A 17,614-nucleotide genomic window follows, 5' to 3' on the forward strand; every position below is an offset into this window, starting at 1 on the left:
GGTGAGCACTCCAACCCTTCTTCCCAAGAGAATCATCTGAACAAGAATCATTCATTTACCTCATTTGAAACACCAGAAGAACTGTCTTGAACATAGTCCAAAAGCTTTTTAGGTGGCTGCATCATAAAGGAGAAGTGTAGAGATGAAATGGAGTAGAATCAATGGCAGCAAGGAATGAAACATGTGGAGAAGGTGACACAGTTAGAAACTAAGTGCTGACAATGTCAGGTACAAAGAGTGACACATATGGGTAGAACGGAAGGAAGAATGGGTTACAATATTTTTTAAATTATAAGCATCTTAATAAAATGTTAGTAACTTTAGGTGGTAAAATTTACAACTGAAATGGTTGAATCAATACTAGCAGTTTTTAATACTGATGAGACAGAAGAGTGTAAAGCATCACAGTTACATTCTGCTGGGGAAAATCTCAATATACTTTATCTTAGAGGAGACACTATTCTCAGGTTATCATTATCAGTAAAATATTGTTGACATATAGTTCATCAGGAGAATGTATCTGGACTGCTTCTGCCCACCCAGAGGGAGGAATGACAAAACAGCTTGAATGGCTAGATAAAACAAGATAAAAGGTAATCAGTGAAAATGTGATACATTATAGATCACTGGACAACAAATTAAACCCAGATATATTTAACTTTTTTTTTTTTTTAATTTTCAGGTGGTATTCAATAGGTATTTTTTTTAAATGTTATGATTAAAAATTTAAACTTTTAAAAGAACATATGTGGTTTGCTTTCTCTTCTACTCTCACTGAAGTAGCTGGGAGTTCTGATTTGGGAGTTATGGCTAGCTACAAAAAGGGACTAAGATACATGGAGTTCCCAGAGTGCCCTCCAGGCCTGTGTCAATTGCTCAGGCTCCTCATGTAGCCCAGCAGGTCAGTAATTAGCAGGCTGAGGGGGACTCCAGAGAACTGCTAGCTAACAGGGAAAGATAAGAACGGGAATGTTTTAAGTCCTGATACTCTCAAGCTCAAATGCCATGTCTATTTGGGATTTCCTGCCTGTGGCCTGGTGCTCTTGTTTTTTTTCCCCAAGCTGCCCAGGGAGCCATAAGAATACTTAACCAGACTGAGGGAATGCTTGGGTTAACTTCCCTCCTTCTTCTGAAGTGATCCGAATTCACATCTTCCACCTGTCTGGAAAGTACTCTAACCACCATGTTAGACATTCTCCTGGGATGAAGACATTTGCTATCCTTTTTACTAAAGATGTTAGAGTGCGCAGGAAAGAATTTGAGCTCCACGAAGCCAGAGAGGGTGTGTGCAAAAGCAAGAGCAGGTGCATCTCCAACCTAGTCATTAAGGCACTGTGCAGGGAGGAAGTGAAACCTAGTTCTCAGTCTTGCTTCAAGGACAACGTTACTGTTTTATCCTTGTATAAAATATATAAACAGCCTCTGGCGCTTACATCCAATTATGCCTGTGTTATTTGCAGAAGAATTGTGAGTGCCTAGGCAACCAAAGGTGAAAAACTGAGGTATCTGATGTTTGTTTCAACCAAATGGAGCTTTTCAAGCTTATAATTTTAAACATAAATGCTTGCAGTAGGACTAAAGTAGCATCTGTTTGCTTGAGTCCTTTTTTTGGACCTGGCTATTTGTGAAAATCGGAGCAGAACTGAAGTCTGTTCAAGCAGGTGTCCAGCTTCAAACCAGAGCAAACCTGTATCTCTGTGTTCAGGTACAAAATACATATTCTGGATGTATGCATATGAGAGAGGAACCCCCCCCCCCCCCCCCCCCCCCCCCCCCAAATCTCAGTATTTACTGCCATAAGCAATTTGTATACAGCTGTGTGCATTTAAATTTAGACAGATTTCTTCACATAAAACACATGATTTGTAACCTAGCATCCCTAATGCAAACTGACATGTTTTACTATTCTGAAAGATTGTTCAAAAATAATGCAGCCAAATACCAAAGATATAGGGAGACTAACAAACATCCCTGTTTAACATGCAATTTGTCTTGTTCTTAAATATTTACAAACTACTATTTGTCTAATATGTAGTTCATATTAAAGCTATTAAAGCCACTGCTCTGGCAAGTTAAGGGTTGACTTGAAAAAAAATAGTTATATGCGTGAGATGACTTTATTGACCTTTGTCAAAAAAATTTTACTGGCATATGTTTGCTGAATTTGGTAATTTGTAAATTCCTCATTATAAAAATATTTTTCCTAATGTTTAAATATTAATATTCTATCCTCACTTACCGGACGTCCAAACTCCAGTTCTGAAAAGAATTTATACCAGGGTTCGTTTTCTAAATCTATGTCATCTGGGTTTATGCGATCAGTCTGGAGCAGTTGTGAAGGAAAAGGGAAGGAAAAGGCACACACTGAGCAAAGTGCTAGAAATGCCATGTCACTTTAACAACACACACACAAACACAAAACAAATATGGGGAAAGGAAAGGAATAAAATCAAAGAATGAAGATGGTATTTAAGATAGAGAATATTCTTGTTCAAGAGCTGTCATTGACTGGTAGCTTTAATACTTTTCTTTTTGTTGCTGTTCTTCCAACAACTGGAAGATGTTAAACATTTTAAAATTACTCTTTTAAAGCTAAGAGGGCTCTTTGACCACTTCTGTAAACATCTCTGCATTACTTAAGTACATTTAATGCTACTGAAGATTCCGTGTTAAGAAGATGGTTTAAATGATTGTCATCTTCAGCATAGGCAAAAAATTGCCCATCTGATCAACAAACGTAATTTTATCAGTATTGCTTTTGGTCATTCCTTGTCTTCTCACAAAGCACCTTAATTCGAGATCTTGCTGTCTTGAAGCAAGTGCTGAGCAGAGATTATCAGTATGCATCATGCAGACATGACTCTATTAAAAAGCCACTTCACCATATGAAATGGAACTCGTATATTTTAAATCCTATGGTCAAAAAAAAGGGAACAAAAATTATGCATTCCATAATATTAGTTTTAGCAGTATTTTGTAATGCTTTATCTCCCACAGCCTTGCTGACATAATGAAGCATCTTTTTCCATAGTGAAATACATTGTTTTCATCTGAAAACTCTCACAGCAAAGGGATAAAGTAGCAATTGAAGATAGCATTAAGAAAATTTTTCAATGAACGGAAGAATAAGTGACAGATTTATTCAAGTAGCATGAAAACATGACAGTGCAAAACAGTAGAGCTCTCAAAGGGATATCTAATCAACTGTAAACTTGGCTGCATTAATTATTTTCTAAATAGCTCCAGTTCCTTTGTAAGATCTGATGTAAGCTGTCATGCAGCACAGAATTACAATGAACTGTTGGCTTACAAAGAAAGCCTCTCGTTAGAGATATTTCTGAATTTAAAATTTGGTCCTCCACAACTGTAATTATCAGAACTTAGACACTAATTGTGGTGTGACCTAGAAAGCAATCCTCAAAGAAGACGACAGGGTCCTGCCTAAGGAATGATACTGGTGATTAAGTATGTAACACTTTTTCCTCCTGAGTCAAGCTGTCACCAATACACCAGAGCAATCACATACAGCTATTTCTGTTTCCTGCAAGAGATAACACTGTGCTCTTGACCATTTCAGGTAATTAAACATCCTGCAGCACTTTTCTTGCTGCCTTTGATGTTACTGGAACAGACTGCCAACTTTGCTCTATTGAAAGGTCAACAACTCTTTTGAACTACCTTGGAGCTCTTCATGCAATATCTGGACACCAACTGTTGTTGTATAGATCTATCTTCACAACGTCCCTTTCAAGTAAGGGAAGTATTATTCCTGTGAACAGAGTGGGAAGTGAATGCCAGTGACGAACGTGCTGTGCTCCACAGCAGGGTTAGGAAGAGAAGCTGCTCTGGAGTTTTGCCCTTACATTTCCACCAGCCACAGCCATAATTCAGCACTAATGACAACTGTTTCAACTCAACTACCCATACCCAAGTCTTTAGTAGAAAAACACCACTGAAATTAGTTTCATGAACTGGCCAGTAAAGATTTGTGGCCCTGATAGAGACTATAACGGATTTAAGAAAAAACACATGGCTCTCTTCTACAGACAGATGAAGGTGTGAGGGCAAAAAATGACAGATTCACAACACAGAAGATAACTTCATTATATATCAACTTGATTCCCATTACAGAGAATGCTTGGAGTATTCAGAGTTTTTTGCTTACCTTAAAAAAAATAAATCCACAAATTACATCTGGATAATCTGAGAAGACTACTAAACAATTGCTTTTTTATCATTTCTCCAAACTAAGTTACAGTATGTTGAAATATTTATAGGCATGTTTTCATCTTTATATCAATGAATTAATTTTCACAGAAATGTTGATATCAACAATTGGGTGCATCTACATAAAATAAATAAAAAAATCTGTTGAAATGCCTATGGTGTTGAAGTTGTGGAGCTGTTGGCACCACAAATCCAGGCCTACTGACATGACTTGCTCGGGTAGAGAGCATCTGCCTTGTGAGCCTCAAGGTGCCCAGGATAGCAGCAGCCCCATGCCTACACATTGATAGACCGGTGTCCCTTCTTGCAGAGAGCCAGAACACGCTGTCAGACAATTATATTGTCTGTATGACTTCCATGCAGCTAGCCAAGGAGATAAAAATGAGAACGGGAATAGGCTCCCCTTGTGTCTTCAAATACTCTTGTGAATAGGTGAAAGCTTAACACACACGCGCACACACACCATGTTTCTGCTTGTAAGGGAAAAGCTAGAAATAGTGTATGTTATGTAGTTTCTAAGTTTTTGAGTTCTCCTCGTGTAATAGTGCGTAAATAAAATGAGAGCATAAGAAAGTGTGTAAAGCTAACTCCAGGCACACAAGTCCTACTTTTATTTACAGCTTGAACTGCAGAGGGCAGCAAACAAAAAGAAATGGAGCTCTGAAGCCTGCAAGTTCCCTGCTGCCTGGCAGTTCTAGAGAGGACTCTGCATCCCCTGTGCTACCAAGATCAATACACAGGCAACTGATTTTACTTGGCTTTAAGAGTCAATTAGAAGAAGTGGTAACGTTTTATGGGCTTACTGAAATAGGAAAAAAGGAGCTGCCGTTGCTTGGAAGACTGTCCAACAGCTTAATGTCACTTACTTTTAGTTGTAATCTCAAAGGACCAATCCCAAGCCTCTCCTTTTTGTTGTTCTTTTATACTCTTACAAGTTTAAATTACAGAAGAAAAAACATTAATTTCTAGTTTCATGAGAGAAGGCTGCTACATGATACTGTAGCTTGAACATACACTCATCTTTTTATATCCACAACAAAGATAATCATCTATCCCTAACCAACCTATCTAATGTTTATTACCAGGTCATCTTTTTTAGGTTTATTATTTCTCACATTGTTTTGACCTACTGAATGAGGATCTGCTGAATAACATTTCCCACTAAGTGTTAGTTTTACATTGAATCTCATTTTATTATATTATTCCCATGTTTCTAATCACATTAATCACAACTGGTTCCAACATAGTACCTACATCAATAAAGGGAATGCTGGTCTTTCAAACCTCACCTGCCCTGTTTATCATCATATAAGGTAGCTGTAAATATCCTTTTTTTTTTTCCTCCCCAGATCATTTTCTCATCAAAACTGCAATCTTGTAGACATGGAAATGATTTAATGTCAGGAAAAAATTTTAAGATTTAGATTGTTGGAGAAACTCCCTTGGACGTTTTTGGTTTTGGCAAAACTAATAAAATAAGAACTTCTTGTTCAGATGCTATAAATGTCCATTTTTTACAATATTAATGAACTATATTTTTTATTCCATATTTTGATTAATATTTTCTTTCAGTACCATCAGAACAATTTCTCAGACATTAAAATCTTTTGAGATTATCAAGATGGAAGGCTTAACTCATGCAATACTGACACAGTTGAGAATTTGGAGTTTTCATCTGAATTTGGAATGAATGCATTGTTTTCAGATGTCAGCTTCCCCCTTCCTCCTCCCCAAAAGTCTTTTGACCAACTCTGCTGATCATCCTTTAAGAAGTCACAAGTTTTGCTTTCCACATCCCATTCAATGAACACAAGGAAAACAAATGCTTTAGTGAAATCAAATCTTTTTCCTTTTGTAACATGGTCCAAAGGAAGTATCCAAATACATAAAGCTAAACATCATCTTTATCAACAGCAGAAATTCCAGACTGATAAAACTGTGATAGCTCACTTCAACTATTTTTATATCAGTTAATAATGTTGCACCAGTGTCAGCACAGCTTTCACCTCTTGTATTCTACATTAATTCCAACCTTTTACAGTGTTGAATCATATAAACAGAAAATCTATCCATTCTGTCCATGAGTATTATTTCCTCAACTTTTAAAATTTATTCTACAAAGAAGTTTCCTTGTATTTGCTGCAGCTAAGTCTAAACTTCTAGTCTAAGCTTCAGATGACTCTTAATTGTGATCTTGCCCCGACTGATGCTGCTCAGTAAGTACAATGTGACTACAGCTTTTCTGCATGAAAATATTTTAAGGACCAAACAAAGCTCAAAATGCAACCTCTTGATTGAGAACATAAAACCCAAAATGCCTAAGTAAGTTTAAAAAAAAAAAAAAGGATTCAGGCACAGTGAAGCAAAGCTCACTTTTTGTCATTCCATTAGTTTGCCAAAACTGAAAAATTGTGTTTATGATCACATGCATCAGGACCGCAATCCCTACATGAATTTTTTTTTCACATTGCATTAGTAGAAAATGTAATTGATTAGAAAAGTGAGGCCATTCTTGAAACATCACTGTAATTTTCTTAACTTAAATCTGCTGTTATTCTTTGGCATTGGGAAAGCTAGTAAATGATTTCAGTGTGTATAATGCAGCCACGGCAATCAAAATAGTGGTCAGAGCAAATGCCATCACCTTTTAAATAATATTATTTGTTAAATTCATCTTTGCAATAAATATTAAATCCCATTTAGTTATATTGATTAATTTGCAGTTCCTGTAGAAATGCCCATTTCCTCTTTGAATAATGCACCAGTTCTGCAAGAACTTAATTTCACAGAAACACAGCTTAGTATTTTGTAGCTAACAAAAATTATATTCCTGCAAAGACTACAAAAGCATAAGGGAAAGGTGCTTAGTACAGGTGTTTCACGCTGTTAACATACTACATAGTCTGGAATTCAATTATTTGCGTAATTTATTTTAAATTAGTAAAATAAATTCTGAGAGCAAGCATGTAATATAGAAGCTAATAATAATCCAGTATTGATTACATAAACCCCTTCTTTAAAACTGGACTCCCTCAACCATTTCAACCTCAAAGTAAAAGACCAAGAAAAGATTGTCATTGATACATAACAGCTTTCCTAAAATAAGAAAATATTGAGATATCACAAAGGTAGATTAGAAATGCTGGGTGAATGTGTCTTTCAGCAAATGAAAACTTCAGTTTATGGTCATTTTGCATGCATTAAGCGTAGATTTATCAGACATGCTTGTGAAAAATTCCACAACATCATCTTTATCAACAGCAGAAATTCCAGACTGATAAAACATTATTCAGAAAGCAGGAATAAAGACTTCTAATTACACATGAACGTACACTCCATAATCAGAGAGTAATTGAGGCTGGAAAGGACCTCCAGAGGTCATCTAGTCCAACCTCCTGCTAAAAGCGGGTCTAATCAGATCAGGTTGCTCAGGGCTGTGTCCAGGTGAGCCTTGAACACCTCCAGAAATGGGGATTCCACAGCCTCTCTGAGCAACCTTGACCAGTATTTGACCAAAATCTCCTTGTGTGTAGAATTAGGCACATCCTGAAAATGCAAACAGTTTATTTTTATGTATTAGTTATCAGATATCATATGTGCTGTTACTACTACTGAGTGCTGGAGATGCATGCCAATTAGAAAAAGCAGTTTCCATTAATTCACAGATCTGCTCATCATCCATTAGGTTTGCACGGTGGTGGTTTGAGTTCTTGAAAATACCAGAAGATCTAAGTTTAGCAAGTAAGTCAAACCCAAATTTTCAACACAACCATCAGGAAAGAGTAAAGACAAATTGCTGCAAAATCATATTTGAAAAAGGACCTTCAATATTCATCTAAATAGTTATAATCAATAGTAAATAATTAAAAGATGACTTTTCACCAAACCTTTTACTGTATTACCCATTTCACTTATGTGTCTTACCGGTCTTTCATGTTCAAGGATCGATGACTTTCCCGGCTCATACTCAAAAATACTTCTTGGTTCAGAACGGAACTTGCGGGTATCTACCTTTCTGTCAGGGGGATCCCAGTCATTTCTAAATAACAAATACGAGCAATTGAGTTAATTTACTGTCATAGCCATCTGCTTTACAGCTCCGTGCAAGAGAAACATGCAAACCCAAATGAATTTCAGCACAGCTTCTCTTTCCAGATGTCAGTTGTGAAATGTCTGGCCTAGCATCCCCATGTTTTAACCACTGTATCACCTTAATCTGTTTACAGCAGGTATATTCAGTACAGCAGGAAAAATACTACAGATGTCCAGCCTATGTGATCACTCATACTTTGTTATAACTAGTAGACCAGTTTAAAAACTTCCCTAAAATATTGTGTCAAAATACCACGTCATGCCTTCTCCAATTGCAAATTTACTATACTTGTTTTATGCACTATACTAATATAGGCAAGTGGTAGATATTTTTGTTATCACACAACACGATATTAAGTCCATATTGAAAAAGTTACAAAATTTTCTAAGACAAAAATTGAGGAATAATTTTAAAAGACAGTGTGAAAATCTAATAGATGCTCTTTATCCTGAACTGCAGTAGAACTGCTCCTGAATGTCCTTGCAAGCAGTATACTGTTTCCTTGGAAATCTGAATAGATTAACCAGAACAAGAATTTGGCAGTTGACTTTGGGACAGAAATTTATCCATTTTCTCTATAATAATAAATTTGTTTTCAATTTAATAGTACTATGCAAAGAATAAAAAGTAACCCCTCTACTACTTTATTTTTTCAGTCATTTACTATGTTATATTAATAGCCACCCGCACATTTTTGGGGGATAGGTAACTAGTTACTATCACAGTGGGAGCTACCTTCTCATGGCAGTTTTTGTAGTCACTACCTACATTGCATTTGGAAAACTGTAGCTCACACATCTTTTTATTTAGCTCTGTGGCAGATGATCCACTAGTAACTCAAAGAATGGGGGAAAGAAAAGGGGAAATCCTATCAACTACTGCCTGTATTTACAATAAGAAAGAGAACACACTGATTAAATTCTATCAGTTCTATCGGCCTTTCTGATGTGACTTGGTTTGATGTGACCTGACATAATAAGGCACATGTCACATGCCTTAAAAAAAAAAATAGATCTATGGAGTAGCTTTTGTTTACAGTATCTTTGTGACTGCAATTTCTGAAACACAGACACCTCTATTTATAAAACGCCCTACATTTCAAGGGAAGTAGTTCTACATAGCTGTATTGTTTATTTTCACTGAGGAAAAAAATTAGTTTCAGAGCAGAAAAGGTCATATTTTTTGAGAACAGGAAAATGGAAATGTTCTGATCAAGTTGCATTACACTGCAAGTCACTGAAGAAAAAAAGAATGCTACCGAAATTCTGATTCACACTCAGTTCACTTAATTTACAACGGTTAGCCTGTAATCCCTTATGGACTATATTTTTGAGCCCAACTGTTAATGCAAACCATATCTTGCCTCCCAGCTATAAAACTGTGATACATGTGGACCTAAGCCTCTTATGTGAGATTTTAAATACTCTGGCTTTATAGGCAATTAAAAAAACCCCCTCCCATTGGCAGGAAAAGATTGACAAGCTGTAGCTGTCAGCAGCAGGCAAAGCATAACTAACATGTTTGGCATCCCCTGGCCTGAAGAACATAGATTTCCACTGCCTGTCTTATCATGCAGGAGATTAAAGAGAGAGGCTAAACATCCAAATTCAGTGCTGAAGCAGTTATTTTCAAGCTTGACAAAAGGAACTGTAACAGGCCTCAGCTTCTGCGACCAAGGCATTTGGCCTAGCACAGGATGACAATGACTCACATAACTTCAGAGATCAAAGCAAAGCAGATCCACATTTTAGTGCCTTGCTAACAAAATCTACAACTTCTGTATGACTTGTTAACAAAATTCAAACCTCATAGCCTTTGGGAGGCAGCCCAACTCTAACCACTAGCATTTTCCCTTGACAACCTGCCCTCAGCAACGGGAATAGCGGAAATCTGTAACCATTGAGCCATCTCATTTTCCTCTGCAATATCTGTATCTGCTGGATTACCTTTTGGATTGCCACCTACAAATATTTCAAATAGCCATAGTCATAATTTAACACACTTAGTATGCTCTTTTCTCATATTTTATGCAAACTGCAAATTATTTGAAACTGTTTAATATAATTCAATTTCTACATATAAAAATGTTTACAATGTCCAAGCTGACAAAATGGGCAAATTCTATTTTGTTGCTTGACTATAACCAAGAGAGGGGGGCTTGTAGCCACAAATGGAAAAAACCCCAACCTTTTTCATATACAAAACATATACACATGTACATACACATATACACATAAATGTATAATAACATAATATTATATTAACATGTAGTATTCATGAAGGTAAACACAAAAGAAAAAGCTTTTGGCTTGAGCTAGTAGCTATAGATGTACTGAAGAAAGTATAGGTTGTCTGCAAGGTACTTTACATGTTTTTATCAGAAGGATAAGCATTTCTTTCCTGAGTTATTAAGTATTAACCTTTTCCAGACTGGACTCCAACCACCGGGACATGGTTTTGTGCACCAAGTTTGAAGGTGGAAAAACCATGAGAAATCTAAAATGTCCCTTTAATCTGTAAACATTGTCTTGGTGTACCAAAATGGAGATAGAGATTTTAAAATAAAAAAAAAAAAAAAAAACAAAGGAGATATAAAGCACTTCTGAGCTCCCAGGAAATGTGAGTTGACTACCACACTCTCACAGTTTTGCTCTTCCTTGAATTTCAATTTACATCATTTAGATCCTTTCTCTTTGGTACTGGATACCATAAATATCCTTTCCTACTCAGAGACTAACTATTCAAGACAGCTGCTAGAGGACAGATTGTACTGAAACACCACACCACAAACAGGACAATCCCACTAATGAGAATGAAAATCTTAAATTCTCATGGTGGCATCACTTGTAAGAATAAGCACTTCTTTAGCATGTTGAAGAAATGGTAGCACCAAGCATGACGCCCACACTGCTGATGCAGATTACCCCTCATCACCTGACTGTCTCTTGAATAAAGACCTCGAAGTCATGTTATTCTACAGCTGCTGTTTTATCCTTTGGGATATCCTGTAACTGGATTACTGTCCATACCAAAATCACTCTTTGAGAATATGCTAACTTACTTTTCTGTTGTAGACCTTTCCCTCAGACGATGTGGTGGTACTGGAGGTGGCACATGAGGAGGTGGTAAAGGGGATGAGACCTTAAAGGCATCGGAGCTACTGTCAGAAGCACTTTTGGACAATGGTCTGTAAGTCTGCGTCTTTGCAGCTGGGTGTGCCTGAGCAGAGAAGGATTGGCTGTAGCTACCTAACATAAAACAAAACCAGAAGTAGTCATGGCATGAGAATGAGTTTTAAAAAAACACCACACGGAATGCTACAAGAACCCACAGTTACTCAGAAAAGCTGCAAGTTTACAAATATGTGTAAATGCATTTTAAAATGTACATTGCTGTATACTATGTAGCTCATTAGAATACTTTTTATATTTCTATATAAAACTACAAACACACAGGTAAAGTTCAGTAAAGTTAAAATAAATTAATGATTAATTTGAGAAGGGGAGAGGTTAATAGCTGTATGTATCCATCAGAGCTGTTAATGACAACCTGTTATTAATCCCCAGGCTCATCCTGCCTCTCAGTTGTTGTGTTCAGAAGGAGGAGAAGAGGCAGGAAATGCATTTTTTTTTTTTTGTCATTGTTTCAATAGTTACTGTTAGTCTGGGACAACTGGGCAATAGCCTATCTTGAGGATTGCAAGAGCCCAAACAAGTCTTGAACAACTGACGCACAACAAATGCTCTCAGCAGTACAGAAAAAGGCAGTATGAAAGCATGTCAAATGCAATAAACACTGAAATGGAAGAATTTGGAATGGCATTTTTGCAGAAGGCACTATGTATGTTGTTTTTCTCCCACATATAGTCTATTCACACTTTCACTTTTGTTCTTGTAAATAATTTACCACAAGGTTATAATCTTCTGAAATAGACAACAATTACATATCTGTTAGATGAGTGTGTCTGTCTTGCAGCTAAATAATGCCAACATCAGTGCCTATAGCAAAAATGAACAAGATCACAAAACAGAGTCATCTTTATTAGGCACTCTTACTGCATATTTTAAAAAGGTGTTTTCAGTACAACCTTTTTGTCTCCCTATCTATGTAATTAGCATTTGTACTTTCACACAGTAGTTCCCTTTTCATTTTGATAAGGAAAGGCCGCGTTACTCACAATCACTATTGAAAATAAATGCAATGTATTCAGAAATTACAGTATTACAATGTATCCCATCTGCACTAAGAGGCCCACAGCTGCAATTCATTTCTGTGGTAAGAATGAAACCAAAATTAAACTTTGTTTCCTTTGGGAAAAAAGGCATGAAAAAACACCGAGATCAAACAAGACGATAAAAAGTGTTTATATAAGCATTACAAAAGCAAGCACGTATAGTTAACCGCTCCTGTTACTTGCTGACATTAACAAAAGACTCATTTTGAAGCGAGGGAATAATTCCTACCAGTACTGTATGCATATGCAGTATTATACATGTCTGTGTCGTCATCTACAAAAAGAAATATACATGTTACTGTAGTGCAATACCTGCCAGTTTATCACAGCAACACAGCTTTGTTTTTGCAAATACAAACAGAAGATTGGTAGGCAATCAGGTGCTGTATTTCTTCATCTCATAGGTGTCTCCTAACTCTCTTTTCCCATTATACTTACCATAGGCTATTTTTACCATCTTATTGGTAAAACGGTATCTTCTTGTGGTGTCACCCATATTGTGCACTTACGGGTTAGCACCCAATTGCGTATCATAGCTTTTTGTCTGTTGTTATCCTTTCCCCAAACTCAGTTTCTTCTTTTTGTCAGCTCTCTTCTACTAGAGACTATTAAGTTGTTGTTCCTACCACAAAAAGCAGCCTCAAATATCTATGTGACTAGTATTCAAAATAGATCTTGTAAGCCAAAATTTTCCTGTTTACATCTTTTATTCTCCCACTAATGTTCTGCGTGACCATGCTGAATGCAAGCTCTACTTCAGACAAATAAAGTCTCCTTCCTTCCAGAGGTGTAATGAGCATAATTGCTGTTTATACAGTTTCTTGACATCCTTGGTGACAATCATGATAAAGGGCGTTAACTCTAGAACTAGTAACGTCACCAAAGCTCCATTTCAGCAAAACCAAATAAGACATTCTATGGAAAAAAAAAATGCAATTCAGACAGAAAATGTATCCTCAAAACAGGCTGTTTACTAGCCCATGATGATCTAACACATGCACTCTCCAAGAGAAAGCTGTAGGAGGTTTACAGTGGCCAATTTCTCATCCCTTAAACTGGAGATGAGGATCACTTCACTGAGCTCCTCAGTGATGTGGAATCATACTGGTTGCATACCTATTCTAATCACTTTAATTTTTATTTAGTTTTAGTAATAAAATAAACAATAAATTAGAAATTTTCAGCCTTTAGCAGAGGAAAATAGTGTGCTCTGCAGTAAAATCTATCATCCAATTTACCCATTTGATTTGATTCACTATCCCACACTTGGTGAACACTTGTATTTTCACATAGCAGACCACCAGAATGTTTTTTTTTAATACAACTGAGAACCACCCAGCCAAGACATAAGCATACTTACCAGGCTTATGAACCATATGGATTTGCTTGAACATTGTCTTGTACCAATCCTTTGGCCTGTCAACTGTCTAAATAAAATACAGTTTTAAACAATTAACAAAAAAATAAAAATACCTGTGTGTACAGATCTGTGCAAAGTCTATTATGTTTTGTCCCCTATTTAATATAATAATTTTCATACCATCTATTTCAAACAGTGTATTTATGCTTTTCATGTAGGAATTCCTGTAACAAGTTCTGGAAGACACTGAAGACTGAGTCAGTTTTGGACTCTGATCTTGGAGGGTACAATGGTTAGGAACACAGGAATTATTGCCAGATCAAGAGTTTATCTTCTTAGGGCCCTATATTTCACAATGATGAATGCTAGATACTTTACAGGAAAATAAACACCTCGGCAATTACAAGCATGTAAGAAGAGCTTCTTTTGAACTGCTGGCAATTTCCAACTTAAATTATCTTCAAAATGTAATTGTTAAATAATGCAAAAAAACTTTGGAATACTACTGAGAAAAGAATTAAGATAACACTGTATTTCAGAGTTACTGTTTGGATTGTAAACAAACAGTATTTCCTTTTATCAGTTTTAAATTCCCTTCCAGGCAACTTAAAATTATTTTTCTATTTTGAGAAAAGTGAATAAAACATAACCTTTCAATAACCACTCATTAAATTATACTTGTCTTTATTTTTGTAAAATAAGCAATCCCAAAGTTCTCAAACTCTCCTCATACCAACATTTGCTCGTGCTTCTAATTATTTTTATCTCTTACCCTTCTGTATTTTCTCTTTTGCTGCAATTTTTCTTTGAGATAGAATGATAAGATTTCAGAAAAGGAGGTAACAAAGTCAAACATGTTTATAGTATTATTATCCTTAGGTCCTAAAATTTTACTTGTTCCACAGTAGTTAGAAAAGCAAAAGTTTTAATGCAGATGTACAAAATCATCTTCAAACTCCATGGTGCGCAGGGATAATTCAAAAGACCCCTCCTGATGTGCATTATCTTGCATTAGCTAATACTAAATCTGGAATCACTATGCCCACTCCTCTTTACCATGAAAAGTGAAAATCCACCAATTAATTCTTCTCTACAAAATAACCAACAGATCTGAGTGTGTTCACCTGGCTCCATGCCATCTTTAGTGAATCATACTTTTGCCCTAAATACTTGTTACTGTTACTGCACATAATTAATCTGTTTTGTTAACAATGGTGAGCTCTCACTGGAAGAGACTAAGCAGAAAATGCTCCCATATTTTGAGGAATCAATATGAGTTCTCATAAAATTGCTACTAAATGACATTTGAAAAAAAAATGTTTAAAAGAAGAGTTGACAGTCAACTGAAGAACTCAGAGATCTGCTGGGGAAGAAAGAAATTTCAGCGCCAAGTTATGCTTTTTACTCAGACCTGCTCACAAGAAATGAAGGACATACAGTTTCATATCAAGATCAGGTCCCTTCCCCCACCTACCAACATTCCTGACTTCTAGCAAAGAGAAGATATTCAGAAGAAGATTTGGACCTTTTTGGACCCACAGCGCTACAAACCTGCAATGGTCCCACGATACCACAACTGCCTTTCTGACTGTATTGGGCCAAGAAGAGTCTTCCAATAGAGCTTGCATCAGTAATAGGATTGAAAACAGTGCATAAATATTACTGCTATGGCTCTACTGTGTGTCAAGGGACAGAGGTGCATAGGTATCTCTTTGCTGGATCCTCCTTATCAGTCAGGACCTCCACAGATCAACAGGAGGCTTCTACACAGAGATCGGGTATGGAGAAGCTCCCAAGTGACCAGAGAAGAAGGTCTGCCAACATCTTTCTGGACATTTGAATGTTTTTCTCTCATCATCTCCCCCTCAACCCCCACCCTGGGGTTTAAAGCCTGAGCCAATAATTTGGCTTTACATTATAAGCCAGATAAGATTAGTTAAGGAATAAATTAATTTTAAAATATATTTTCTGAATATATATTCACTAATCCCACATACCAATATTTGTTTGAGGAATTAGCAGTATTCACAACACACCAAGCCATTCGGATGCCATCCTGCTTTGCATACATTATAGTTGTTGCAATTAAATGTTAGAACATGCTATATCATCATATGTAAACGAACAATCAGCCAAATAGCGTGAAGAGGACATAAGAAGTATCTGCAGTTGGTACTTAGGAGAGTCCATAATCATTGCAGTATTTTAATAATCTATCCGAAAGTATGCAATTAAAGGAGGCATTTATGAATTTCAGTGGACCTTCTGTAGGTTTCCTTTCTAGCTGAAATATTACATCACTACGTACGGAGAAGAAATCTGGTGGGACTTGAATTTTTTTAATTTTCATTCTTAGTAAATAGAGGCCTTTTCAGTCTACAGATTAATTTTGATAGTTAGGCATGAAGCAATCATTTTGAATAGTCTAAAACAGTGCAGTCACACTGCTTTCCATTAATCTGTTTTTTCCTTTCCTAAGGCTCTGTCAGTGGCAAACTCCGGTGGTGCCATTTGACTGAATGCTTTTCTGCATGAACAGCATTTTACCCTTTCTTTTCCAAAGACTTAATTTTTAATGCCTTGGAATTTCACCATCTTTGGGGCAGGCCTTGGCATGGTAGCAGAACTTAACAATGATCTTTTTAACATCTCTTAACAATGAATTTTCAGGCTTCCGACTTGCACTTCCCAGAGCTGGCAGGAGCTCAAGTGGTATGGAAGGAACATGCTAACATGGGATGAAGGTTCTGAAGGAACGGAAAGCTTTATTGGATTCCTTCCCCTCTCAGCAGCTTTGGACAGAGAGGGTTTATAGGAATGGGGAGAAGAGGGGAGAAGAGGGGATCACTCTGCTTTCCTTGGCTAGACAGCTGTTGCAAACCATATTCTGAGAGTAAAGGCAGACTTGGAGGAGATACCCACAGCCTGAAAAATCTCTACTCCTGAAAAGCATCCCAAATCTGGAATACGGATACCCCTCAGTTCTTCTTTACAAGCTTACCTTTGGGTAGCAGTGTTTCAGAACACAGTGTGTCTATTACCGATCACCCATGAATCTGCATTTACTGCTTTTTTGATAGACTGTTGCCATTTTCATAAAGATGGAAGAATAAGCAACTTTTAAACTTTGCATGCAACGATAAACTCAATTAATTTGAAAACTTCTTCCTCCCTCCAGATGGAGCGAGGCTGGACTTTCTGGGAGAAGATGCCTATTTGGATTGCTCACTGACCTTGGAGAAAGAGCGAGTGATATATCCTACCTTCTACTCTTCATGGGAAATGCAGTTATAGCACTTTTGCATGTTTCTGCATAGTACTGCACTTCTGAGAGGTGTCAAGGTGCAGCATATTTGAGTCTTTTGCTGACAACTGTATCGCTTTTATTCCACATGACTGGGGTACATGGGGCTCAAATACACTTGTGCACATTTAAAATGTAATCTCAAATCAGTATCTTGAAAACAGTCTCAATTCCAGCTAAGTACTAAGGAAGCAGAATAAGGACAGAAAGTGGCACGCTCACACACACACACATGCTAGCTTAATCTTTTAACTCATAGCTCATTGTGAGAATCATTTCTATAACACCAAGTTTGCAAGCTATATTTTGAAATTGAAACAAAACAAAACCCAGAGCAAATCCAGCTGAAAAATGTCCTAATTCAAATTACATGATGTTTTTAGGAGAAAATCTGAG

The 17,614-nt window shown here is 36.7% G+C and overlaps 1 protein-coding gene across 10 annotated transcripts in view; it reads right to left on the bottom strand.

Moving 5' to 3' along the window:
• Positions 1 to 17,614, bottom strand: part of SORBS2 (sorbin and SH3 domain containing 2) — a 107,005-nt gene that overhangs the window by 38,582 nt on the left and 50,809 nt on the right. For 4 of the 10 annotated variants that reach the window (XM_075751992.1, XM_075751995.1, XM_075751993.1 and 1 more), the window contains 6 exons: positions 13,915 to 13,981; positions 12,784 to 12,828; positions 11,382 to 11,568; positions 8,152 to 8,266; positions 2,240 to 2,323; positions 60 to 116 (listed from right to left, as the gene is read on the bottom strand). In XM_075751992.1, coding sequence (XP_075608107.1) covers positions 60 to 116; positions 2,240 to 2,323; positions 8,152 to 8,266; positions 11,382 to 11,568; positions 12,784 to 12,828; positions 13,915 to 13,981 — 555 coding nt within the window. The remainder of the gene's footprint in view (positions 1 to 59; positions 117 to 2,239; positions 2,324 to 8,151; positions 8,267 to 11,381; positions 11,569 to 12,783; positions 12,829 to 13,914; positions 13,982 to 17,614) is intronic. The other 6 variants (XM_010302804.2, XM_075751994.1, XM_010302808.2 and 3 more) reach the window with 3 other exon arrangements.

The sequence above is a fragment of the Balearica regulorum genome, chromosome 4, assembly GCF_011004875.1.
Source record: "Balearica regulorum gibbericeps isolate bBalReg1 chromosome 4, bBalReg1.pri, whole genome shotgun sequence".
Classification (NCBI taxonomy): Eukaryota; Metazoa; Chordata; class Aves; order Gruiformes; family Gruidae; genus Balearica; species Balearica regulorum.